Source organism: Ochotona curzoniae, unplaced genomic scaffold, assembly GCF_017591425.1.
Source record: "Ochotona curzoniae isolate NIBS_2020 unplaced genomic scaffold, NIBS_Ocur_1.0 scaffold_2587, whole genome shotgun sequence".
Lineage (NCBI taxonomy): Eukaryota > Metazoa > Chordata > Mammalia > Lagomorpha > Ochotonidae > Ochotona > Ochotona curzoniae.
The window spans coordinates 2078319-2104755 of NW_024467096.1; the positions used below are offsets into that span (position 1 = coordinate 2078319).

At 40.8% G+C, this 26437-nt stretch overlaps 1 protein-coding gene across 10 annotated transcripts in view; it reads right to left on the bottom strand.

Annotated features, from left to right (window-relative positions):
- Positions 1–7890: 7890 nt before the first annotated feature.
- KPNA1 (karyopherin subunit alpha 1) overlaps positions 7891–26437 on the bottom strand; it is a 49698-nt gene continuing 31151 nt past the window's right edge. For all 10 annotated transcript variants that reach the window (XM_041003063.1, XM_041003064.1, XM_041003071.1 and 7 more), the window contains exons 6-14: positions 22915–23046; positions 21705–21793; positions 21265–21364; positions 20564–20727; positions 19141–19219; positions 16378–16503; positions 14782–14909; positions 10859–11037; positions 7891–10447 (exon numbers count right to left, since the gene is read on the bottom strand). In XM_041003063.1, the coding sequence (XP_040858997.1) occupies positions 10260–10447; positions 10859–11037; positions 14782–14909; positions 16378–16503; positions 19141–19219; positions 20564–20727; positions 21265–21364; positions 21705–21793; positions 22915–23046 (1185 nt within the window). In that variant the 3' untranslated portion in view covers positions 7891–10259. The remainder of the gene's footprint in view (positions 10448–10858; positions 11038–14781; positions 14910–16377; positions 16504–19140; positions 19220–20563; positions 20728–21264; positions 21365–21704; positions 21794–22914; positions 23047–26437) is intronic.

Here is a 26437-nt window from a genome sequence, read left to right on the forward strand (position 1 = left end):
CGCGGGAGGCGTCCACCTCGACCCCTCAGGCCGGCCAGCGCGCGTGCGCAGAGGCAGGCGGAGCGGCCACTTCCGTGCCGAGCGACCAACGGCGGACACCTGCTTGCGCCTGCGCAAAGGCGCCGAGGCCGCCTCGACTCACGCCAGGATTCTGCCAGCGCAGAACGGTAGTTGTTCTGGGAAAGCAGTAGGTCTGTTTACGCACTGACATAAACCCACACTTGGCGGTCAGCCGTGTACAAGTCGCGCATCGCGTCCCGCCGCCACACCGAGGCGGCTCTGGCTGTGCCCATCCCGCAGGCGGTGCGCAGGAGTGGCAGAATTTACACGACCCGACTTCAAAAGGTCTTGGTGTTTCAGGAAACACGTTAGAAGCCTTTCAGACATAATGGCATTATAGGAAAAAAATATAACACCAGCAGAACACAGTAGGCTGAAGCTTAGTTCACAGCCTAGGAAAGACAGAGCAAGGTGGCAAGTGGCCATGCCCTTGCATCCACTTTGGAGACCTGGACACTTTGCTCCGGCCACCTGGGCACACAGATCTGTCCCTTCCTCCTCCTACTCAACCCTGCCTCTTAGCTCTCCTTTCCTCCTCTTACTAGCTTTATGAGTGGCATATTGCTGAGAAGTTGAGGCACTCAACTCAGTCTATGCTGAAAGTATATGCATTTTCACTCATTAAAAGACCATTTTAAACACCTTGAGGAACCACATCTTTGCTTTGAAGAATCCACTGCGTTTTCCTAGTAAAGCAGCAAAGACAAATAAAGTTAATACTGGACTTCAGGATTGCTGTTAGGGGAGGGGATGAAAAAAAAAAAATCAAGGCTATAAACGTGCGTAGTTAAGGCTTGCTCACAACATAGTCCTAATGAGCTAAGACCTGCATTGTCAGTTTGTTTCCTTGGAAGAAGGCAGGGCATCCACGGTAGGAGGGCCCGCTGGTGTGCTGCAGTAGGCTAAGCTCCCTCCTGCCTCCAATCCACCTCCCTACTTATGACCATGGAGAACAGGAGACCATGGCACATGTCCTTGGGACCCTGTACTCAACATGAGAGACCTGAGAGACGCTTTTGGCTCCTGGTTTCAGATCAGCTCAGCTCCAGCCACTGGAAACACTTGAGGAGTGAACCACAGATAGAAAATAAAAAAAAAAAAAAAAAGAGAGAGAAATAATGTCTGTTAAAAAAATGTTTTACTGGAAAGGCAGATTTACAAAGAGAAGGAGAAAGATCTTCCATCTTCTGGTTCGATCCCCAAATAGCCAAAACAGCTGGAGCTGAGCTGATTGGAGGCCACAAACCAAGAGCTTATTCAGGGTCTCCCTCATGGGTATAAGGGTCCCACGGATTTGGACCATCCTCTATTGCTTTTCCAGGGAGCTGAATGGGAAGTAGAGTAGCTGGGACATGAACTTGCACCCATACGGGATCCCAACACATGTAAGGAGAGGATTTAGCCACTGGCCCTCTCCTTCTCTGTAAATCTGCCATTCCAATAAAAACAAATCCATTAAATAACTAGGAGCAAGGAATACTAACAAAACAGGTAATTCCAAAGAGAAACCATCACTAGATTTTCATTTGGAGTTTGCCACTAAAATTTCTTAAACAGTCCTTTCTATTTTTGAAAGATTTACTGAGAGGGTTGGGTAAGCAGAATGGGGGGGGGGGGGACGGATCTTTTACCCACTGCTTGGTTAGTTGCCCAAATGGCTGCAATGGCCAGAGCTGAGCTGATCTGAAGCCATCAGCCAGGATGTTCTTGCAGATCTCCCATATGGATGTAGGGTCCTAAGGACTTCAGCCATCTTCTGCTGGGTCCTAGGCCACAAGCAGAGAGCTGGATAACAAATGGAAATAAACTGTCATCCACGTGCGAGGTGGAGAAACTAGCCTGTAGAGCCACCATACCAACCCCACACAACCCCTCCACCTTGAGTTTGCATTTTTTTAAGTTTGATTTATTTTTGTTGCAAAGTCAAGCATTCAGAGCAGCAGAGAGGGAAGATCTTCCATTTGATGATTCACTCCCCAAGTGGTCACAACAGCTGGAGTTGAGTCAATCCAAAGCCAGAAGCCAGGAACTTCCTCCTGGTCTCCCACGTGGGTTCAGGGTCCCAAGACTTTGGGCTGTCCTCAACTGCTTTCCCAGGCCACAGGCACGAAGCTGGAGGGGAAGCAGGGCTGCCAGGATTAGAATTAGAGCCCACATGGGATCCCGGCTCATACAAGGCAAGGACTTTAGCCACTAGGTCACCATGCCGAGCCCACAACTCCCGTTTTAATTGTATTTCTTCCTGCCTTTCATTTTCACTGGACAGATGATTTGGGAGCTTTCCTCCTGGGAGAAAATAGTGAGGATTTTTTTTATAGTTCTCATGGAAATCCCATAGTCAAAGTCCTCTGTAGTTGGTTATTCCTGTTGTACTTCAATCAAGTTTGTGATTATTAATACAAGTGGTTCCATAGGATCATGTTTGGTGCATAAATGAGAGCCTGGGCTCAAGTCCCAGCTCCCAAACTCTGCTAACATACATGCTGGCAGGCAGCATCATGGCTCAAGTTCTGAGGTCCCTTAACTATGTGAGTCTGGAGATCCAAACTGAGCTCTTGCTTCAGCGTAGCTCAGTCTCACCTGTTGCAGGCATGTAAAGAATGAACCAGCAGATGAAGATCTCTCTGCTTTTCAAATAAAAAGTTAAGGGAAAAGGGTCTGGCACGATGGCTCAGTGGTAACCCTCACTGGTCTGTGTCCTGAATGTTCCACTTCTCACCCAGCTCCCTCTTGTGGCTTGGGAAAGCAGTAGGGGATGGCCAAAAGCCTAGGGATCCTGCTTCCATGTGGGAGGCTCGGGAAGTGGCTCCTGGCTTCAGATCAGCTCAGCTCCAGCTTTTGTGGCCATCTGGAGAGTGAACTAGATATTGAAGATCTTTCTCTGTATCCTCTTCTCTCTGTAAATCTGCCTTTCCAATAAAAATAAAAATTTTTAAAGAAAAAGTTATGGATAAAAATAAATACTGACACAAGTAATTTTTTTAAAAAAGATTTATTTATTTTTATTGGAAAGGTAGAGAGGAGAGACAGAGAGGAAGATCTTCTATCCAATGGTTCACTCCCCAAGTGGCTGCAAAGGCTGGAGATGACCTAATCCGAAGCCACGAGCCTGGAGCTTCTTCCAGGTCTCCCACGCAGGTGCAGGATCCCTAGGCTTTGGACCGACCCAGGCCACAAGCAGGGAGCTGGTTTGGGATGCAGGGGTGCCAGGATTAGAACCGACGACCATGTGGGATCCTGGCGCATTCAAGGCAAGGGCTTTAACCGCTACGCTATCACGCCAGGCCCACAAGTAGTTTAATTAAAAATTTTTAATAAGACATACCAATAGTCTGGAAGTGATTCCGATATTAAGGAATGTCTTGAATAACTTCATTCATAATTTACTCCTCAGAACCAAGTATAACAGAATTACATCCATATCCAATTAGGACCCTTAACAATTATACAAAACCTTTAGGTTCACTACAGGGATACCACATAAAATCACCCAAACTGAGACATTTTTAAAATTAAAGGGAGTGGGCCAACACCATGGAGTAGCGGTTAAAGTCCTCGCCTTGAACGTGCCAGGATCCTACATGGGTGTCATTTCATATCCCGGCAGCTCCACTTCCCATCCAGTTCCTTGCCTGTGGCCTGGGAGAGCAGTCAGGGATGGCCCAAAGCCTTGGTACCCTGCACCCGTGTGGGAGACCCAGAAGAGGCTCCTGGCTTCAGATTGGCTCAGCTCCAGCCATTGCGGCCGCTTGGGGAGTAAATCATCAGACAGAAGATCTTCCCTCTCTCCTCCTCTCTGACTTTGCAATAAAAATAAATCAGTCTTTAAAAATTAATAAAATAAAAACAAAAGGCAACTGATCAGTTTAAGAAAAATTAAAGGGAGCACCAAAATAATGCTGATGTTAAGTGATATATACACAAAAACTAGGACCGCTTCCAGCAAGCCAAGGGTCAACAGCGGCCTACAACATTCGCCTCATCACCATAATCCTGGGAAATTTATCCAAGTGTATCAGCGGGATCCCCCACCTTCTGAAATCAGAAGATCCAATAAACATTGTATGCTTAGACAAAGTTGTTCTTACTATGGCAGCTTATGCCCACTGCAGCCCAGCCTCACAGGCCCTGTTCTGTTCTCTCCCCACCATTTGGGGGCCTTCGGGGTTTCTAGTCTCTCCTTCCTAACCACTTTCTTACTGCTGTGTCCAAGTGCCAGTGATCCTTACTGAATTCCATCAGTTTCCCTACTTAAAAGGACATGGAACAGAAAATGTAAAAAGGAATTTTATCTTTTGCAAAATCAGTCCTGATCACAGCAATAACTACATTTTGGTTTTAAATAGTAACATTTTTCAAAATGCACAGAAGAGGCAAAAAACCATCCATGCTAGCATTAAACTTGAAATCCAGTAATTATTATTATCTTTTACTGAGATGAAACAACTGTCATCTGCAGAAACTAAGCCTGTGTTTTGCTACAAGACTTTGCTTTTAGAAAAAGTTCCAGATCAGTGGAATCTCTCAAAAAAAAAAAAAAAAAATTGAAGGCAAGCAGTCATGGAATGACAAAACTTAACATTTTTCTATTTCTATCCATCTGTCAAATCTGAGGAACGGATACACAATGTTCTTGTGTAATGTATACAATATGCAAATCCTTGTTTAATAGCCTATGACAATCACCAGCTTCCACAGAGGTTGGTTATAATTCACAAATCTTTTGTCAACATCAATCTTCCAGAACAGACTGATAATGTATTTTCAGTGTGTGTGTGTATATATATATACACACATATATATGTATATATATATATAAATAGACCAGGACAATTTTTTGTTTGCTTTTAATTAACAAACTCCTCCTACTATAATCCTTGCTTTTATAAACTTTAGGTTACATTATTTCTCCTGAAAGAGTACATACAGATTTTGAGACACCTTTTTAATGTAATTGTGGTTCAAAGCAGCAGCATAAAGGAATTCCTCTGAATTTTCTTTTGTAATTATGAACAGGTTACTGATATCACATTGATGCAAATTCATTCTCATTCATTTAGCACTTCCTGGATGTCTACTGTGTCCAAGGCACTCACCCACGCCGTGACAGAACAATTGCCAGTAGAATCACTAGCCATTCTAAATTAAAGTGTTTAGAACTCTGAGAAAGGACATGGAGTGGTCCAAATGACCGAGGTAAGCAGAAATAACAACCAACACAAGAAAAGTTTCTAGGAATTTTTGACACTCCTTGGAACCATACTCCTTCAGGAAGTAGGCTGCGTTAAAGTTAACATCACGGGCCCTGCTTTCTAAAAAGCAGTTATTCATTCAAAAGCTTTGTTGCCAACACCATCTACATTTGCATTTGAATGGAAACTTGCTTCCATAAGTTTTGCCATTATGTGGACATATTCAATCAATAACTCACACATCAATATTCTGGACCTATATTGCACTTATTTAGAACTTTAGCACTACAAGGGGTAAAAAGTTTGAGTTGCAAGGATTATGTAACTTAAAGGCAACTGAGATGCCAATTAGTCATTGTGAGGGTGCTAAGGAAGAATGCAGGCCAACCTGTGTCTGCTCACTATTTTTCTGGGAGTTCTCACATGCAGACCTACCTACCATGGGACCAATAAGTACTTCCTTGGAGAGGCAGAATATGCAAAGGCTCTTTCTCCACCCTTGGGCAGCCAGTATCTTTGGGCAAAATAATTTCTAACTCTTGATTTCTGACATACATAACACAGTGGTAATTATCTACTTATGAGAGCATTAAATGGAAAGCTCTTAGCTAAGCACCAAGAATGCAGCAGATGCCCAAAGGGCAACAAACTGAAGAATCCAACCTCCAAGAAAACCTGTTGGCCTGGCCATCCTCAGTTGAAAGCAGAATACCACATCATCTAATCTTAATTCTTCCTTCTTACCCTAAGCTGCATTTTATGTCTGAGAACAATTTGATATTTTCAATCAATATATAAAGATTTGTCCCAGTATCTTTTCCACAACCTGTTTTCTGCCAATAAAGTATTCGGGATATCTGTATTACAGCCACCCTGACAGCACTACACATTTGGCCTTGAACTTACCTTCTCTTTGAAATGCTCCTATTAAAATTCAAATGGACAACAATTCAGATTTGTGACTTCCATATAGAAATAAACCTATCTTTTCAAATGAGCAAATTTTAGAATGTGGGAGGCAGCATACAGTATGTCAGTTAAGGCAAATGATGCTCTGTTTTATCTTCATTACCCATCATAATTTCCAAATATACACAAAAGCTCACCCTCTAAAACAGGTATGATTGGCTGTTGATACTAAAACTTTCATAAAATTTATCAACAAGAAAGAAAAGAAACCCTTGGGCCCAGATACCATGACTCAATGGCTAAATCCTCACTAGGCAAGTGCGAGGATCTCACATGGGTGCAGGTTCGTGTCCCGGCCAATCCATGCCTTCCAGCTCCTTGCATATGGCCTGGGAAAGCTGCAGAGGATGGGCCAAGGCTTTCAGACCCTACACCTGTGTGGGAGACCTGGAAGAAGATCCTGACTCGTGGCTTTGGATTGGCTCAGCTCTAGCTGTTGTGGCCAATTTGGGGCATGAACTAGCAGATGGAGGATCTTTCTGTCTAAATGTGATCTGCCTTTCCAAGAAAATAAATCTTACAGAGAAGAGAAAGAAAACAAACCCTTGACCTAAGGAAACATTCTCAAGATGCTACCCCAAGTCAGGGGATTAAACAGCTGAAATGTTTATTAGCACTAGAGAAGTAATTTCAAAGTTGCCTATAGATAGCCATGTACAATACAGGGTTTGGTTGGTTGACAGAATTTGGTTCATAAAACACATTTTTTCTAGAACCAATAGTAACCTGGAATAATTCAGATTTACTGTGAGACAAATGCTAACGGTTTTTCTTTGTGCCAATAATGCTGAAAATAACCCGGAGCCCAAACAACTTCTTCCCTCAGGTATACGGAAAAAACAAACCTGGGGCAATAGAGTTTTTAGCCAGAAGTTAAAAAGCACTCTTGATTAGTGACAAGAAAGCAAAAAGTGTTTCATGGGCTGGTGCAATGGCTCAACTGGATAGCCCTCCACCTTTCGGTGCTGGCATCCCACGTGGGCTTCAGTTTGTGTCCTGGCTGCTCCACCTCTCCTTGTGGCCTGGGAAAGCAGTGGAGGATGGCCCAAAGCCTTAGGTCCTGCACCCGCATGGGAGACCTGGAGGAGGCTCCTCTTTCTATGTCTCTCCTTTCTAAATAAATCTTTAAAAAAGTTTTTCACAGAGAGTTTCACCTTTCTTCATGTTGGTCGTCTCCATCTTTCCTGGTACTTGCCAGCCCAATAATATCAACCTCGCTGGTCCTTTAGGTTCTAGATGCCTTTTCATCTCCTGTCAAAGCTCACAGTATGCTGAAATCTAACTAGAAAATTTGTAGGAAGAAGAAAAAACAAAGCCAATGTCCTCTAATCGGTACATTAACCAAACAGAGTATTCTAGCAGTGGAAATAACATACTTTGGTAATATGCAACACCTTAATTATAAGGCATTCAGTAAACTGAAATTAACAGATTCTTCCAGGAAGAGTTATAAACAGGATTTACTGTTATCCCTTAAAATCCCATTTCTATTACCAAAAGGCTGCTTTATCAGTACATCTGAATTATACTGGGACTTACCATTTAGTCAATTACAATTTTTATACTCCTTTTATTATTTCTACATATGTATTTCATTCCTACCTTGTGATTCATGAACTACTTCAAGAACAAAAGATAAATTCTTCAGTTATAGACAAACTAGATCATGTCAGTTAAATGGATTGCTTTAATTAACTCACTGAATTTCACTTCATTCACCTGAAACTGCTACCAAAAATTCCCACCAAATACTAACTACTCTTAATGTAGGGAGATAATTTTGTGTTCTTATTTTTCCATTTAAATGGGCTTATATAAAAATGAAGCGGAACCATTCAATAAAAGGTACATAATTTAAAACATCCTACAGAAATGACGTTACCAGTAATTTACAATTAAAAAAAAATTCAGCCACAAAACGTCAAAGCTAAAAACAAGATTTTTACTATGAATCAGTGCTTCTATTACCCTTCTGAAAGAAGTTATATTTTAATGTGATGTAAAGGCAACATTGAAAGTTCTTTTAAATTAACCACCTAATTTACCCCTAAAATTACAAAGAATCAAAAGTCTTTTACAGGTCAGGTGCAGTAAACTAAAATGTTCTCTCAGCACAAAGCAGCACTAGAAAAGTAACAGTTATAGATGGGAACTGACTAGTTTTGCAGTGGCTGATCCATCAATGACAGACAGACATCAGACGGTATCCATCCCAGAGCACAGACACAACTACAGACTAGATGCGAAGACTGTGTCACACTCTTGGCTGATAAATGTCCTTTGTCTTTGAATCTTTCAATTTGGAGGGAAGTGGGGTTTCTGGAAGTTTAAATCAGGTCACATAAGCTGGCTGCTTAGATAACATCATGATGAGGTATGAGAACTCTGCATATCCTTTACATTCAGCAGGATTTACCAGAGATGTGTAATAGCTTGTCAGGGGGCAACTTCCAGATAGTTTTTACACTTTGGGGTTATAATGAATTCTAGAAGACAAGTCTAAAGAGGTTTAAAAGGGTATGCTCTGAAACAGAAGTGAGCAATTTTCCTTCAGGATTCATTCTGAATAGCAAATCATTAGCAACAAAGAATCTTCTCTGATAGTGTATCCCAGCGTTTAGTCAAGACGGCCAACTAGCACCGAGAAGTCATTTGCAGTTCTCTTGGCAATTTAAGCTTATTTCTCCATTCCAGTCCAAGGACAGATGTGGATCAGTGAGCACAGTACTGGAAGCGCCACTTGTAGGTACAGAGTGCAGCTGTCATTAAACAAGTCATAAGGTGGACACTGTTTTCACTGGGGAGGGGAGGAAGTACTAGCTGGAGATGAAATAAATGATCAGGGAACACTGAGGTCATCAGAAAAAGATCACTGCCCTTATTTGGGTTAAGCAAGTCATGTTGAGAAGACAGTTATTTCTTATGAGAAGGATGCTACATTAAAGGTATCCTATGTGCAGCATGAATGCATTAAAATCAAGCTGCACTTTACTAAGAAAGAAAACCCATAAGTTACCTTTGTATGTAATCTGCCGGTTACAGAGGGGAAAGCACCTAGGGCGAGCTCCAATTCAATGAGGACCTTGATCAGGACCACAAAGCCTGACACATTTGTTTAGTGCACAACCTCTAGTCATACTGGTTGAGTCTGGAAAAACTAGAGGGGTATTTTTTTGTTTCTCTTACTTTTTTTGATACTAAATTATAGGATATGGTTTTTTGATCACTAAGATTCTAAATCACTGAATTGAGCCATTCCAAATCCCAAAACACATTAAGACCAAAGAGAAGCTAAAACCATACAAATTAGTATGTGCTCCTCTTCATTCTGCTTTAAGGGAATCTGCAAACCTGTATCACACTTAAGAATCAAAGTGTTAATTCTTCAGCATTCCTGACAATTAAGCACATTCACTGAAGGCTGAAGGTGAGGGAGTGGATGGTTTAATCTTAGTATCTGAAGACTGGCTCCAATAGTAGAAAGAAAACCATCCAATCTCAGTAAGGATTAATGCAAATTTGGCTAGAAAAAGCCACCAGGTAATCCAAGGGTTCAATGTGGAAGAACTCATGAGAAGTACTCTGAAGTTTACACATAATGTCTAAACATCTCCCTTGTCACAAGTAGTTGTGTGAAATTCAAGATAAACATTTAGTTTCATCTTTTAATGTCAGTATTTTTTCCCCACTTTAAAGGGAATGGGGAGTCCTCTTTTTCCCCTACAAAAAAAAGGGAACCACCACACACTAATGTGTGTATCCCCATGATTCTAATAGTGCAGATCTCCGAAGCCTAGGGATTTTTCCATAAGACAGTGGGCCGTTCTGGTTACCCTTTTATTAGAAGGGCATTCCACCACAGAGAGCCAGAGGTTTTCCAGATGTGTGTAAGAGAGCAGGTGCGCAAGGCAAGCAAATGAGCGCAACAGTATTATGGAAAACATTTGAGAAGTTAGCTCCATGAGGACTGTGGGCTCCACAAGAAGACTTGACTGGGTAGCCTGGTGTGACACAGGAACACAAAAGCAGAGTATTGCTTCAAAGCTGGAAGCCTTCCATAGGAGCCTCACACTGCTGGAAGATGTACTGCTGCTGGCTAAGGTCAACCTGGGGTGCAATGCTGCTGTCCTCATCTTCGGTCCCAAAGTAGTGCTCAATAAGATCAAAGGCCTTCTGGTATATCTCCTGGTTTTCATGACTCTGTAAGAATTCAATTTTATCCAGACCTAAAAAGACAAAAGGAAAATATTGGAAATTCCAGATAAACTATCTTTTACTCTATCTTTCCTTCTTTGATATAAGCACGGGTAGGGAACATCTGGATTGCAGATCTGGTCCTACAAATAATATCATAAATATCCAAATGGCCCTTGACAGAAAAATGATCCCCTGCCCTGCAGGTAGATTCTCTACATACATAGAGTGATAGCACAAAAAGGACTGGTGGAATTACATCTGAAAGCTATATTATAAACTGTCTTCCTAAAAACACATAGACAAACATCTAGTCTGTAAAACCAGCAATTTCAAAAAAGCAATTTCACATCACCCAGGGCCTAGCAGCAGTTTTATTGCTGTTATTGGACTACTTATGACCCACATAATTCGCAGTCATAAATTTTACCAAAGCATCTTACCATAAGCCTCTTCAATTAAAGCACAGTAAGGGTTAATGCCAGCGCCATTCCTTTTGGCTTCTTGTTCGCCAAGCCTCAGGATGTTTTCCAAGCCATTCAGGGCAACCTGGACAATCTTAGAGTCCATGACTGTGAGAAGATCACACAGGGGTTTGATGCAACCCAGTTCTACCAGGTACCTAAAATTAATACAAACAACAATTAACTCCAACAAAATCTAAAACTTCATAATACCACTATAATAGCTGAGGAACCTCAATCGGGCTCCTCAAATTCACTGCAGAGAAAATAAGCAACCACCCAAGCACAAGCCACACTTCACTGCAAGTAAATTCATCACAGCCAGTCAATGCCGGCCTTTTCATTCCCTCCACAATTTCTGGACTCAAAAAATAGCTAAAGTTTTTTCTACTTTGAATAAAAGCAATTCATCAAAACAATACAGTTTTGATTAATTTCATCTTTGTGGGTTGTCGTAATACATTTGGTGATAAAGTCAGCACAAGTCCAACAGGCCAAATCTTTTATATGATTAAAATTTTACTAATGTAACTTGTGAAAAAAAAAAAACTATACAGAGTAACAAAACAAATATACGGATGACTCTAGAGCTAGGCTCTTGCCTTCAATTCTGACAGAATTTGGAGCTCACTGCAAGTGCCAAAACATCTCTCATACACACAAACCTTAGTAATTCTGCATTTAACTCAGTCAATCCCAAATGACCTTACAAACCTCACTGCACCAGTGGAAAATTTCACTAGTGAGTTTTACCAAACATTTAGAGAAAACCATTTCTTTTAGGAAAAAAAAGGGGGGGGTGGTGCTTCTGGCTTATTTTATGATGCCAGCATTCCCTTAATACTAAACATTGCTACTAGTCAGACTGTAAAAATAGGATAACTTCTTTTTTTTTTTTTTAAGATTTACTTTTATTGCAAAGTCAGATATATAGAGGAGAGACAGATTTTCTGTCTCATGATTCACTCCCCAAGGGACTGCGACAACCGGAGCTGTGCCGATCTGAAGCCAGGAGCCTCTTCCGGGTCTCCCAATGAGTGCAGGGTCCTAAGGCTTTGGACTGTCATCAACTGCTCTCCCAGGCCACAAGCAGGGAGCTAGATGGGAAACAGGACTGCCGGGATTAGAGCCAGGACCCATATGGGATCCCAGTGCATGCAAGGCAAAGAGTTTAGCTGCTAGGTACTGTGCCAGGCCCAGACTAGCAGCTTCTTAAAAAGATGTCTTTTATCAGTGAAAGCATCAGTTTATTTTCTGTGATTTGGATCATAATATTCTTACAAAAAAATTTTTCACAAAAACTTCCAAAGATATTTCTATGAACTGATCATTAATATTACTGTAAATATGGTGAATTTTTCAGAGGGGTAGAGAGTGGGCATGTGGCACAGCAGATTAAGTCACAGCTTCACATGCTGGAGTGAAATCTCAGTCCAACTGCCCTGCTTCCAGTTCAGCTTCTTGCATCCTGGGGATGACTGGTTCAAATATTTGGACTCCTGTCACCATAGAAGAGGCCCAGATTGAGTTCTGGCCTCCTAGTTTCAGCCTGTTCCAGTCCTTGCTATTGTAAGCATTTGAGGAAGCAGAGGAGGGAAGGACTCTCTTGTTTGCTCTCTCAGCCTTACAAGTAATAATAAACATTAGAAGAACATGGGGTGGGGGTGGGGGGCGCACAGCAGGTTAAGCAACTGCTTACAACTTCATTGTCTCTATCAGAGCCCCTTCACAGGCTCCTTGCTGCTCCACTTCTGATCCAGCTCCCTACTAACGTGCCTAGGGAAGCAGTGGAAGATGGACAAAGTGCTTGCATACCCAGCACCTGCGGGGAGGACTGGGCTGGAGTCCCAGGCTCCTGACTTTGGGGAGTGAACCAGCAAACTGAAGATCTCAAATAAAGAAACTCTTAGAAAAGGCATAAATGTGCCTTCAAAAACAAAAGAAATGTTTTTAAAAGGGGGAGGGGAAAAATAGTAGTAATTCTACTCACCTCCAACAGAGCAAACAATTATAAAAATTTGAACATAAAGTTTATTCAAATAACCATGTTACTCTACATTATTTGGTGATGACACTCAAAATAATTAGTATCCCAGAACTAGAAATATTTAAGATTAAGACATGGAAGATCAATGTTTATAATCTTAACTGCTTCAAATCTTACTTCCTCCCATTCCCCTTTTTCTAAAAAAAGTTTAAAAAGCAGTGTAGGGCCCGGCGCGGTGGCGCAGTGGTTAAGGTCCTCGCCTTGCACGCCCGGGATCCCATATGGGCACCGGTTCTATCCCCAGCAGCCCCGCTTCCCTTCCAGCTCCCTGCCTGTGGCCCGGGAGAGCAGTTGAGGACTGCCCAAAGCTTTGGGACCCTGCACCCACGTGTGGGAGACCCGGAAGAGGCTGCTGGCTTCAGATTGGCATAGTATCGGCCGTTGCGCTCACTTGGGGAGTGAATCATCGGACGGAAGATCTTCCTCTCTGTCTCTCCTCCTCTCTGTATATCCGCCTTTCCAATAAAAAAAAAATAATAAAAATAAATCTTTAAAAAAAAAAAAGCAGTGTAAAAGAGACAACTATCTTCCATCTGCAGGAACACTCCCTAAATGGTAACAACAACTAAGCCTGGACCAGGCCAGGAGCCAGAGCTAGAGGCTCCAATTTGTTCTCCCACATGGATGGTAGGGACCCAAGTGCCTGGGCCATCTTGCCCTGCCTTCCTGGTATGTTAGCAGGAAGCTGGATTAGACCCAACTAGGTATCCCATAAGGCATGCTGGTGTCACCAGGGGACAGCTTATTCCATTATACCATAAATCAACCCCAAAGTCTTCCTTGAAAAGCCTTTCATGATAAACTTAGCCAATTTGTCCCTTATCTTACAAACCCTCTGTTAAGGGGTTATTTTCAAAATACTGCTACAGGAGACACGCTCTGCGATATACAAACACCTAATCTGGAAGCAGACTGCTTACAAAGCAATGTTCTTATTTGAGGCACTTAACCATCATCTGCACCTAACCAAGTCTTGCACTGTCAGGACTCAAACACAGTACTAAAAATCCTAGCATTTAATGACAGGCTAAATTGATTCGACAAAGCACTACCAGTAGTAGCTGTGTTTATCTGATACTACTGCATGAAGATGGTTTTGTGAGTTAGCACTTTTTTGAAACTTTCGTCTCCCATCTGCATTCTCAATAAAGTTAAGGCAGGCTGAGTTTAGCTTCCTCTGTTCTTCTCATTCTTTCTTTTATCTTTCTTCTTATTTGTAGTTTTATTTTTTCTTATCTTGATCCAGAAATTAGCATTTCACATATGATGCTTCTTTGAGGAAAAGGATCATTCTTGCCCACATTTATGTATTCTCTAAACATTTTTAAGATTATAAGCTTCTACCAAGTGAACATATCTCTCCCTTTACTGAATAGCCACAGTACTTTTAAGACAAGTGGCTCTTCTGAATTTGACAAATCATGATAAGGCACACTTCTATTTCAAGTCTGGTCTAATTCTATTGTAAAAATGCCTAATCTAAAAACAAGAGTTACTTGTTGAAGTTGGATTCTAAGTTGTACAAGTAACCTTCTAGACTAGCTAACCTTTTTCTGATCAACCGAAAGCTGACTGCAGCCAACCTGTACATATTTCTACTGCCTCAACACTTAACTATGCCTTACTTCTCACATCCCAGATTTTTAGCAATAAGAAATGGGAAAAGTGTGCAGAATTAAATGCACATTTGAGGATAATTATGACAAAACAAACTTCCAAGGGCTGAAATGAAGCACTCATTATTGATACGATCATCTACTACCTTATCTCTCAAATATAGGTTACCCTCCACTCAAGGTAACAGGGGAGGCAGCAAACCTTCAAAGTTACAAGGTCCTACCTGGTTAGTACTTACTTGATCTGTTCAGCTGATCCTCCAGACGTTGCATTTGTGATGGCCCAAGCTGCTTCTTTTCTAGTCCGAAACTCAGCAGTTTGTAATATACTAATAAGGGCTGGGAAAATGTTGGCATCTATCACAGTCTAAAATTTAAAATATAAAATGGGAAAAAAACCAGAAAGGTGCATTACAAGATTTATTAAAATGTCTATGATATCAATTATAACTTTAAGCCACCTTCACCAATGACATTGTTTTTTTGCTATGTATTCATATATTCATTCTACATGTAATCAGTTACCAAGGCTTATCTTTTAATTCAAAACGCCCTGGTCCATCATCTCCTTTGTACTAGCACTGCTGTCATCCAATTCCAAGCTACAACCTCCCAGTTAAGATTACCAGAAGAGCCTTATAGTTACTTTATTCAAGCCCTTACACATACTAACACTAAACAAGTCTTCCCCAAATCATTTTGTTTATGTTTCTCTTTGATCAAGAATCTAAATGCATTCATACCACTTTGCTTAAGAGTTGAAGTCATCTCATATCCACACTGTAATATAAGCCGCTATTGCCATCAATCTCAGAATCTAATCCAGCAGCCCAGGGATAACCAACCATGTTTTACTGGTCAAGAACTCTCACAAGGAAGGAGCAAGGTCAGCAAAGTTTAGTGAAAAGACATAAAGTCCTTGTCCTATGAATGATTCACTGGAGGTGCCTGTAAGGAAATCACGTTGATTTCTCTAAGCCTCAGCCTCATCTGCTAATCTTTTTAACTGTCAAATGGTAAATGTATATTTTTATGGGGCAATGTGAAGATGGTCTGGTAAATGTATTTATTAAAGTAAATGAGGATATCAGGTCAGATGACCGCTATTATTCCTTTGAAGTCCAAGCCCTGTAAGTCGTTGTTGCATCCTTTCTGACCCATCTTTCCAGGTCAGCCTGGAACCCTATGATCTGATCTGATCTTTCACATAACTTACTCTACTACTGACAGAAAAAGAAGCAAAAAAAAAAAAAAACACCTGATTATTTCAAAGTCTAACATAACACTCTGAAACTGCAAGACACTACCTGGATTTGGTAAAGCATTCAACAGTAAAAGCAAAGGGAAAAACCAAGGCACACATGTAAATTTCAAAAAACATAGCATTTACAAGGTAAAAGAAAAGAATAAAAGATTATGGGGATAGGTAGTTAATCTAGTAGATAAACCTTTGGTTAGGATGCCCATAAACCTGACTAGAGTGCCTGGGTTCAGATGCTAGCTCCACTCTCCATCTGAGCTTCCTGTGGAAGGGCACTGTGGAGGCAATCAGTGACAGCGCAGGGGCTGAGTCCCTGCCCACCAATGAGGGATGTCTGGATGAGTTCCACTTCCCAGCTTCATCCTGGATCAGCCCCAACCACTGGGGAAACCACAGAGTGGACCAGTGGGTTTGGAACTCAGTCTTGCTATCTGTATGTCTCTCAAAACAAAGTAGCAGAAAATGAAAATAAAACAATGTTGGTGGTGGCCTTCAAGGAAATAATGAAAACTGATTTTGTTAAAGGCTGACAAAGACAACTTATTTTGCAATAGAAAGATGGATAGTAGATTACCTGGATCTGTGCTCTATTTCCAGCTGTGATATTAGATATTGTCCAACATGCTTCCTTCTTGATTGATTCCTTTGGGCTACTCAACAGATGCAATAAACTCTGCAAAGCTGAGCAATTCAAAATTACCTGAAAGGAAAGGTTTTGAAATCTTACTTTATTATTCCCAAGATAACTGAACCTTTAATTTTAGGAAACCATATGTAAAAAAAGTAACATCGTTCCTTGTAAAGATACGTGTGTGTGTGTGTGTGTGTGTGTATGTATGTATGTATGTATATATATATAAAGAAAGCAGTAACAGCTAATTGGAATTCCTAAGACTGTAAAACCAGTTTCACTGTATACATTCACAATTGCTAAACTGTACTTATCCAAGAACAAAAGTAGTAATATTAATCAAAATGATTCTCACTGACCTTCTCCCATACTACAGTGTAAGTCTTTTGGGTGGGTACATTTCCCCATACCTGAAGGTAAGTTTATTTGGGCTGGCATCATGGTAACTGGTTAAGATGCTGCTTGTGATGGCTGGATGCACTAAGAGCCTATCTGAGGCCCAGCTGCCCACTTCCAATTCACTTCCTGTGCATTCAACTGAAGGCAGTCATGATGGCCCAAGGACTGAGTCCCCATGTCCCAGGTGGGAGACCCTGTTAGGAGGTGCTGGCCTCCTGATTTCAGCCTGTTATGCCCTGGCTGTTGTAACCATTTAAGGAGTAAACCAGCAGTTCAAAGAGAACTCTCACTGCCTATCCTTCTCTATTTTGGTGTGAAAAAACATTCCTAAACCCATGAATATGGTTTTTTCATAATACATATTTTCTATAAACTTTAAAATCCCTGCTCTGTATCAAATGATCAGAAATTCTTATAAAATTTAAGCCTTCTATTATTCTATAATTTTTTGGTGACCAGTGAACCAATACATACTTAATGAAGTGTAACAGATATTTATAGGACATAAGGGTAAAAAAAAAAGACAATTCCACCTCTCAAAATTGGGTAAAGATAGACAAGACAAATGTACATGATAAAGGTCTTATACTCTATCAGAAAATTTAAACCATAAATTCAGACTGATTAACACAGTAGCATTTATTTTACAAAGAATTAAGCATAAAAGACAAAACAATTAGTTGGTCATAAGTATTAATATTCACTGGGCCCAGTGTGGTAGCTTAGTGGCTAAAGTTCTCACCTTGCATGCACCTGGGATCCCATGTGAGCACCAGCTCATATCCCGGCTGTTCCACTTCCCGTCCAGCTCCCTGCCTGTGGCCTTGGAAGGCAGTCAAGGACGGCCTAAAGCCTTGGGACCCTGCACCCACATGAGACCTGGAGGAAGCTCCTGGCTCCTGGCTTCGTCTCAGGTACAGCCATTGTGGCCTCTTGGGGAATGAAGCAGCAGTGAACAATGAGAAGATCTTTCTCATTGTTTCTCCTTTCTCTAAATCTGACTTTCCAATAAAAATCTTTCAAAAAGATTCACTAAAAACACAAATGATTTGCCTTATGTAAATCTACCTCTAAGATATCTAACCAAAGGAAATTATGCTTACAATAGGCTGTTAAGGAAATACCAAGACCTATGACTACACAATAAATACATGTATGAACATATATTTGAACTATGAACAGAAAAAAAGATGAGAAGGAAATAGAAAGATATTACTTTCGCACTGGTGGACCCTGACACTCACATGGGTACCGAGTTCTAGGATTTGGGTTTCAGCCTGGCCAAGTCTTAGCTATTGCAGGCATTAGGGAATGAACCAGTAGCCAAGGACCAAATTCTCTGTTTTTTCTTTTAAAACAAAAAACAGGGCCCAGCATGGTAGCCTAGTGGCTTAAGTCCTCGTCTTACACGTGCTGGGATTCTATATTGGTGTCAGTTCATATCCCAGCTGCTCCACTTTCCATCCAGCTCCCTGCTTGTAGCCTGGGAAAGCAGTTGAGGATGGTCCAAAGCCTTGAACCCTGCACCTGTGTGGGAGACCTGGAATAGGCTCCTGGCTCCTGGATTCAGACTGGCTCAGCTCTGGGCATTGCAGCCACCTGGCGAATGAAGCAGCAGATAGAACGTCATTCCATCTCTCCTCTCTGTAAATCTCCTTCTCTGTAAACAAATCTTTAAACAAAAACAAACACCCCCCTCCAAATTCAGGCTACAAGGATGATCACTGAGACTGTGAAGGAAGCTCAGAGATCGCCCCTGGAGAACGCCTAACAGCAAGAGGAGGAAAGTTTACTGGACAAAAAGATTCAGTGAGGCAGAAGAACCAAAAGTCTTCATCCTCACAGAAGCCTAAGAAAACAAATCAGAAATTTCAACTGATGCATGTAAGACATTAGGAAGAAGAGTGGCTACAATAACCCACTGGTGGTGATAATGTCTTGGTAGTTAAGTTGAATAGACTTTAGAAAACAGGAGTGAGGACTCTTTCTCACACACGATACTTGCCACATACAAAAGGAAGAAGCTATCAGAAAAGACACCAAGATGACAGAGACAACAAAAAAGCTGTTATTACTAATTCTGATGCTCACAAGCACCACTTTTAGAGTGAGAAAAATCTGCCTGACCCAAAGAAAAGTCATTATCTTTACAGGTCAAGAAATACTGAAGGTTAAAAGTGTATGCCCAAGACAACATTTTAAACATTGGCCTAATCAAATAGAATTAAATATTATGAAGAAATACCACACAGCTCAACATTGCTTTTGTGGGAAACACACACACTCAAGCTTGCCATTTATTCATACCTGTGTCTGAATATCATCCCCTGTGACAATGTTTCCCACAGCCCGCAAAGCAGGGGACACCACTTTGTAATCATTATGCCTGTAATCACAAAGAAAAAAAAAAGTTACAGCGAACAATTTTATCTATGATCTCTTTTCCTTAGGCCCAAAATACAAAAGAAACAAATAGGTGACATCAGTGTTCCTTGGAAGAGCTGTTGTCTCTTCATTTGTTATTTTCTTGGGAAAACATACAAATCTTTTCAAATACCATTACCCAGGTATTCTATCAACTGGATTGTGAATCTACCCCTTCCTCAGCTCAGATCTCATATCCCCATTACTTAGTCTTCCATTATAATGGAGCACAACAGTTATCATCAAAACAATAATTTTAGGTTTCTAAATTGTCTAGTCTTCACAGCCTAGACACTTAGACTATCTTGAAAATCAAGATGAGGATTTATACTTCACTAAGCTTTTTCTACTAAACCTAAGTCATCTCTATTAAAAAAAAAAATACCTACATGAACCCTTTGTTATACATTTGAAAAAAGAAACTAAGTCCTAACTTCAAGCTAAATAAATAATTTCTTTTCAGCTTCCTTCAGCTTCCTTTTTTCTTTCTCTTTCAAGACTGTAGGAATTCCTTCACATTTACTGCAAGATCTGATGTCTAAAAATAAATGGCTAAAGTGAATCTAATGAGTAAGAATCTAATAAATAACAAGTATAAACAACTGCTTTCCAGATTTTGGATACTATACTTTTGACAACATGAGTATCATGTTGCTTGTCATTCACAGCAGCACTGTATTACTGATCTACATCCTTTGTGTGGCTAACCATAATCCTAACACTTTGTGTTATGTGCATTTAATTGATGTAACCCAACCTACACATCACATTTCAGACAACATCTCCTAGAATCTACTTTGCACTTTAATTCTTATCTTCCTTATAATTACCTTTTCTCCATTACATTATTCTATTTTTTCTACTATTGGATAACCTAAAAATCTGAAACACAGTCCAAAATGATGTACATCCTTAGTAAAACTGACACTTCCTCTTCTAAGGCACTAGAAACAGAATACAATAAGATTCAATACCTGACACTATTCTAAATCCTAAAAGGGAGAGACTAAGAGTAACAATTTTAGTGACAATATGCCTTTTGAGGCCAACTTGTTGGTCTCAGGTTATCTAGTACTAGCTAAAACTATAGTTCAGGCTCCCAGTGCTACAACAAAAACCTGATAGGCTCTGTAAAAGTTTCAATAAAACAAGACAATCTGATACAAACATAACAAGCAACAAAAGAGAGTAGCCTAAAGCACCATCAACCAGTGTAATACACAATTAATACTTAAATATTAGCGATTAGCAAACAAATATAATAGGAGAAGGGGCAGTCAGAAACAGTTGGTTAAAGATGTCTTACATCAGTAGCTCCACAAGTCTCCTACACACTCCTGCATCAATGACTGCTTGAATTTTGTCATTGGGTCCATCTGACAGATACGAAAGGGCCCAGCAGGCATCAGCCAGCACATCAGTGTCACTAACAAATAGTAACCAGGAAAGCACATTCAAACAGGGAGAAACCTGTAAAAGGAAGACAGTCTGATTATGATATTAAATAATAAAAGTTAGACGGTAATAGCAGCCACGCTCCTGTAGAAGCAGCAAGGGACCAAGTGGCATTTCCACAGGAATGCTGTTTGTTAGTGATCTTGCAGCTTACATAGAAGCAGCAGTCAAAGCTCAAAGAAAATCATTTCAGGGAACACAGTTTTGCATACACCGATTCTTACACTGAGGCTCTTTGTCAAAATGCACTCTTTGCAGGCCAAAGTTAAAAGAACTAGAAAATTCTGTATTTTAGATTCTTCACTTTTAAAACTAAGGTTTTAAGACGAATTCACAGATCTTTCATAGCAGTGAAAAATAATTCCAATAAAAAAACCACAAAAGAGAAAATAAATAAATAAATAAATAAATCTGCAACAAATCACCTTTCTTGGAAACCGATAAAGTTCTACTGTTTTAAATGTAACCAAAATAATTTTTCTGTAAACGTGAGTGGTCGTCCACTCCTGTAACTGCATTTTTTCTAATTTCCCACACAAGCACAACTGTTACCTTTGCAAATTCTGGTGGTGGACTTTTCCCTCTACAGAGATTAGACAATGCCCATACTGCATTCCGGGTCATGGTCAGGCGGTTTTGCTTTGAAAATAACCTAAAAGCAAAATGCGTATTATTCAATTATGTAACAGACACTAACTTCCTGCCAACACACATAAATACTACTAATGCTACTGATAAATATACGTCTTCAAGCAGTTTTCCTCTAGAACTTTTGTAGCTAATTCAGAATGTAGCTAATTCTAATGTAGCTAATTCAGAAATGTCATCACTGGACTAAGACAGATGTGACTAAGGTTAAGTGTTTGAAGAAAAGCTTTGGACAAGACAACAACAAACAGTAGGAAGCCCCAAATCATTTCCAAAGATTTTCGAATCATTTCTTCTAAAGTATTTCATGTTTTTATTTATAAAACATAAGAAATAAAACTTACTGCAAAAGAGGAGGAAGGATATTGCAGTCCAAGACATAGTCCCTGCACATGGTACTATCTCCAGCAATGTTGCCAAGAGCCCAGACTGCCTATAACGGAAGTATTAATAAAGGACAGGTATATAATTTATTCCTTCATAAATCTCTCAAGAAAGATACCAATATATCACAATTACACTTGATAAAATTATATGGTAGTTACCCAATATTTTATACATGGATAAATATTAACACTCCTCCACTCACCAAGGAGTCAAACAGTTGTAGAATTGGGATAAGAATATTAATACTACTTTTAAGTTCAAATAAACAGAAGTATAACACACATGTCAGCAAATCACTATTATCTTTATATGGAACCTCATGCCCCCCCCCCCCCCCAAGCAGCACTCCAAGTAACACCTGACTGATACAGGACAGAAATTCAAATGACTTAATCAAAGAACAACAATCAGACACAGATAACCTCATTAACCTTGGGGTGAGGGATATAAGTATTCTTATAATGAGGGTTCTATGTGTATTCATACATGTCAAAATTCAACTGTGCAGAATAAATATATGCAATTCACTGTCAAATATACCTTTAAAAACCTGTGAAAGAAAATCACACTCTTTTAGCAGCAATCTGTTGGTACAAATTTCATAAAGCTGGCATCAACCTTCCAAAAGTCCATGTTTTCTATGGCTTTTCCTGGACACAGTGGCAGAAACCTGCTACTGCGGTCACACTAAACTGAGAGATCTCCGCAAGATAAATTTGTATGTCAGTAACCGGTTACATGGCCTAAAAAAGTATTATCTACAGAATTAAAGAATTCAGGACTTATTTTTAGGGATGAGCACAATGGCTCAACTGGCTCATCTTCCTCCTGGCAAGCACCAGGATCCCATATGGGTGCCAGTTCGTGTCTTGGCTACTCTACTTTCTTTCCCACTGCCTTCTTACAGCTTGGGAAAGAAGTGGAGGATGGCCCAAGTCCTTAGGACCCTGCACCCATGTAGGAGACCCAGAAGAGGCTCCTGATCCCTGGCTTCGGATGAGCTCAGCTCCAGCCAGTGAGGTCATTGGGGGAAATGAACCAGCAGATGGAAGACCTTTGTCTCTTGTTCTCTCTGTATATCTGCCTTTCAAATAAAAACAACAACAACAAAAAAAATTAAAAACAAATTTTCTGTTTCATCTGTTTCTCTTCCTTTTCATTTCTTACCTGTTCCTGAACATCTTCAAACTCCGAGCTGAGCAATTCTATGAAGATAGGCACAGCTCCTGCTTGAATCACAATCCGGGTCTGAAGAGAATTTCCTGAAGCGATATTTGTCAGTACCCAAGCAGATTCAAACTAGAAAGATAAAAATAAGTTCCATTATCTTACTATAACTTTTAGATTTGACTTTTTTCTAACAATAATACAGTTGTTTCACACAGAGTCTAATAAGAGCATCATTCACATACAGCCTGTCAATTGAACACTGTCTGAATTTTAAAAGAAGAATGCTGAGAAGAAATATTTCGGCTGAGAGAAATGATCAGTGTCTAAACTTTCAGCTCAAGGGTGATTTGACATGAGATCATAAAAAGGTAAGGGAATGCTCACATGCTAACACAGAACTATGTCCCAAGGTATAAACAGGAAGAAAAAGAAAGTAACACACAGTGTGCATCAGATAGTATCACCTTAAAATGTTAAAAAGTCACGCATTAATTCACTGTAGATTATCTAAGTGTCACAACAAATTATAAACATTTTTGATACCCACTTAGAAGAGATGTGGGGTTACAAGGACAACAGGGTGGGAAAAACTTCTCACTGAAACGCCTTACATGACTTTTGGCCTTGTATCACACATAATAAAAAAATAAAATAGTTTCTATAGGATGGACAAGGTGAAATGGGGACAGGACATTAGTGCAAAATGGGTAAAACACAATCACAGTGAAGGAGCAAAACATATTTTAAATACTGAGCAGGTTAAAAGAAATTAGAGGCATAAAATTAAAGGACAACTTAAACACCTAAGTGCTGGGCCCAGCAGTGTGGCCTAGACAGGCGGCCTCCCGGCTGTCGCTGCCGTGCTTTCGGACGCCTGCCCCTAGGCTGGGTCACCGACTCTGGAGGAGCCCTCTCTGTGTCCCGGGCTGTGTGGGGGAGCGGGGAGGACCCGAGTGTCCTGTGTCCCAAGGAGGCTGGCGTGATCTGCATGTCAGGTTTTGCTTTGGGAAAGGCGGTTGAAAAAGGAGGCCAAAATTATGATGGACTTCTTGTACTCTGCCCTCATAGAAGTTATGGGTAATTAAGAGCGTTTCGTCTGCCAGCAGCTCCACTTCCTATCCGGCTCCCTGCCTGTGGCCTGGGGAAGTAGTCGAGGATGGCCCAAGGCTTTGGGACCTTGCACCCGTGTGGGAGACCCGGAAGAAATTCCTGGATCCTGGCTTTGGATCGGCATAGCATTGGCCGTTGCGCTCACTTGGGGAGTGAATCATCGGATGGAAGATCTTCTTCTGTCTCTCCTCCTCTCTGTATATCTGGCTTTCCAATAAATAAATAAATCTTAAAAAAAAAAAAAAAAGCCACCTAAGTGCTTCCCGTAATTTGAGAAGGTATTAAATGAAGTACAGAGATGAGTTTATTTAAGGGACCAGGCATTTGTGACGTGGTAGATAAAGCCACTGTATTTGATGCTGACATCCCATATGGGCACCAGTTCAAGTCCTTGGGTCCCTGTCACCCACATGGGAGACCCAGAAGTAGTTCCAGGCTCCACATGGCCAATCTCAGATTGGTGCTGCCGCAGCCCCTGCAGCTTCTTGGGGAGTGAACCAGCTTAAGAGAACTAACACCCAGCATCCTAAGCTGGTGTACAACTCTAAAGTCCATCTGTGGTTTCCTTTCTGAGACACACCCATAACACTGGCATACGTTTTGGGTCTTAATGGCAGGAAATGTGAAATAAAAGTACAGGGTGGTTCCTAAAATTCAAGTTTATTTTGCTAAGAAAGTTAAGCAAACCAAAACACAAGCTGGGAGTATAAAATCAAACTGTCTCATCAGAGGTAGGCTTAAAGCTCAATCAACAGCAGAAAGCAAGTCAATGAACGATCATTTTGAGGCCAGGTGTTCGGCCTGTTTTTGGCAGCAGTTAAAATGCTCATATCCCTTGTAAAGTGCCTGCGATCATTAATAGCTGACTGGATTGGCTGACTGATTATTTGGAGACTTTATTTATTTTGATTGGAAAGATCTACAGAGGAGGAGATACAGAATGAAAGACCTCCATCCACTGGTCCACTCCCCAAGTGGCCACGATGGCCGGAACTGAGCCAATCTGAGGCCAAGAACTTCTTCTGGGTCTCTCATGCAAATATAGGGTCCCAAGGCTTTAGGTCATCCTGAGCTTGTTTCCCAGACCGCAAGTACGGAGCTGGACAGAAAGTGCAGCAGCTGGGATACAAACCAGTGCCCATATGGGATCCTGGGCACATACAAGGCAAGAACTTTAGCCACAAGGCTACCGCGCCAGGCCCTTGGCTTTGCTTTTGACTCAGTTTGATGCTAAGATCCTGGCTGGCAGACAGTGGAGATAGCTCAAGTCACTAGGTTTTTAACACCTGTATAGCAGAAATGGACTGGATCTGATTCCTTCCATCGGCTCCTGGCCTGGGACTGTTGCAGCTATCTGGGCAATGAACCAGCGGATGAGTGTGTACACACTCCGCTGCTCTGTTCTGCTCTCTCTTAAAGAAACAAATAAATAAGCTAATTATGAGGAAGAGCAATCTTGAAAGAGTATGATCAACATACATACCTATCTGTATCAAAGAATAGAAGTATTATAATGAGATTGTGATGCAAAATACATGGTAGTAAATAAGGAATATATGAAATAGTTATAGTTACAATGATTAGGAACATGAAAAAGGAGTGACAGTTTGAAAACACGATTAAAAAAATGGAAAATCAGAACATCTATCAAAATAATAATGTCCTATAGCTATGTAGTATTAAGATGATAACATCTGAGTACAAAGACTGAAGAACAGAAATCAAAAAGTAATCTTCCTATGATCAGGGAAAGAACAGCAAGTCACCAAAAAAATTATCAGATTTACACAAACTTAAGGCATTATGAGTAAACATCTGTGGGGGAAGTTAAAGCCCCAGATGCAATACCAGCATCCTATAGTAGAGTGCCAGTACAATCCCAGCTATACCACATCTCTTCTTTTTCTTTTTTTACATTTATTTTTATTAGAAAGGCAGATTTACAGATAGAAAAGAGAAAGAGAAAGAGATCAGATCTTGAACTTCATTCCCCAAATGGCCACCAATGGCCAAAACTGAGCCAGGAGCCAGAAGCTTCTTCCGGATCTCACATGTGGACGCAGGGGCACAAGGACTTGGGCCAGCCTCTGCGCTTTCCCAGGCTCATGGATGGAGTTCCTGACTCCTGGCTTCAGCCCAGCCCTAACTGGCTGTTGTGGCCTTTAGGGAATGAACCAGGAGACCCTTGTCTCCCGCTCTTAACTCCTCCCCTTGACCCCAACAGCCACTCTCTGTAACTCGTCTTTCAAATAAATAAATTTTCGTTAAAAAAAAAATCATACACAGGACACATACTACTTTGCAATTATCATCTTGTGAAATTCTTTATCTACACACATGTGTCTGTAACACACTAGCGCATACTTATGAAAAGGGGCAGGTGGTGGGATAAAGTTCTCCCCTTGGAGGG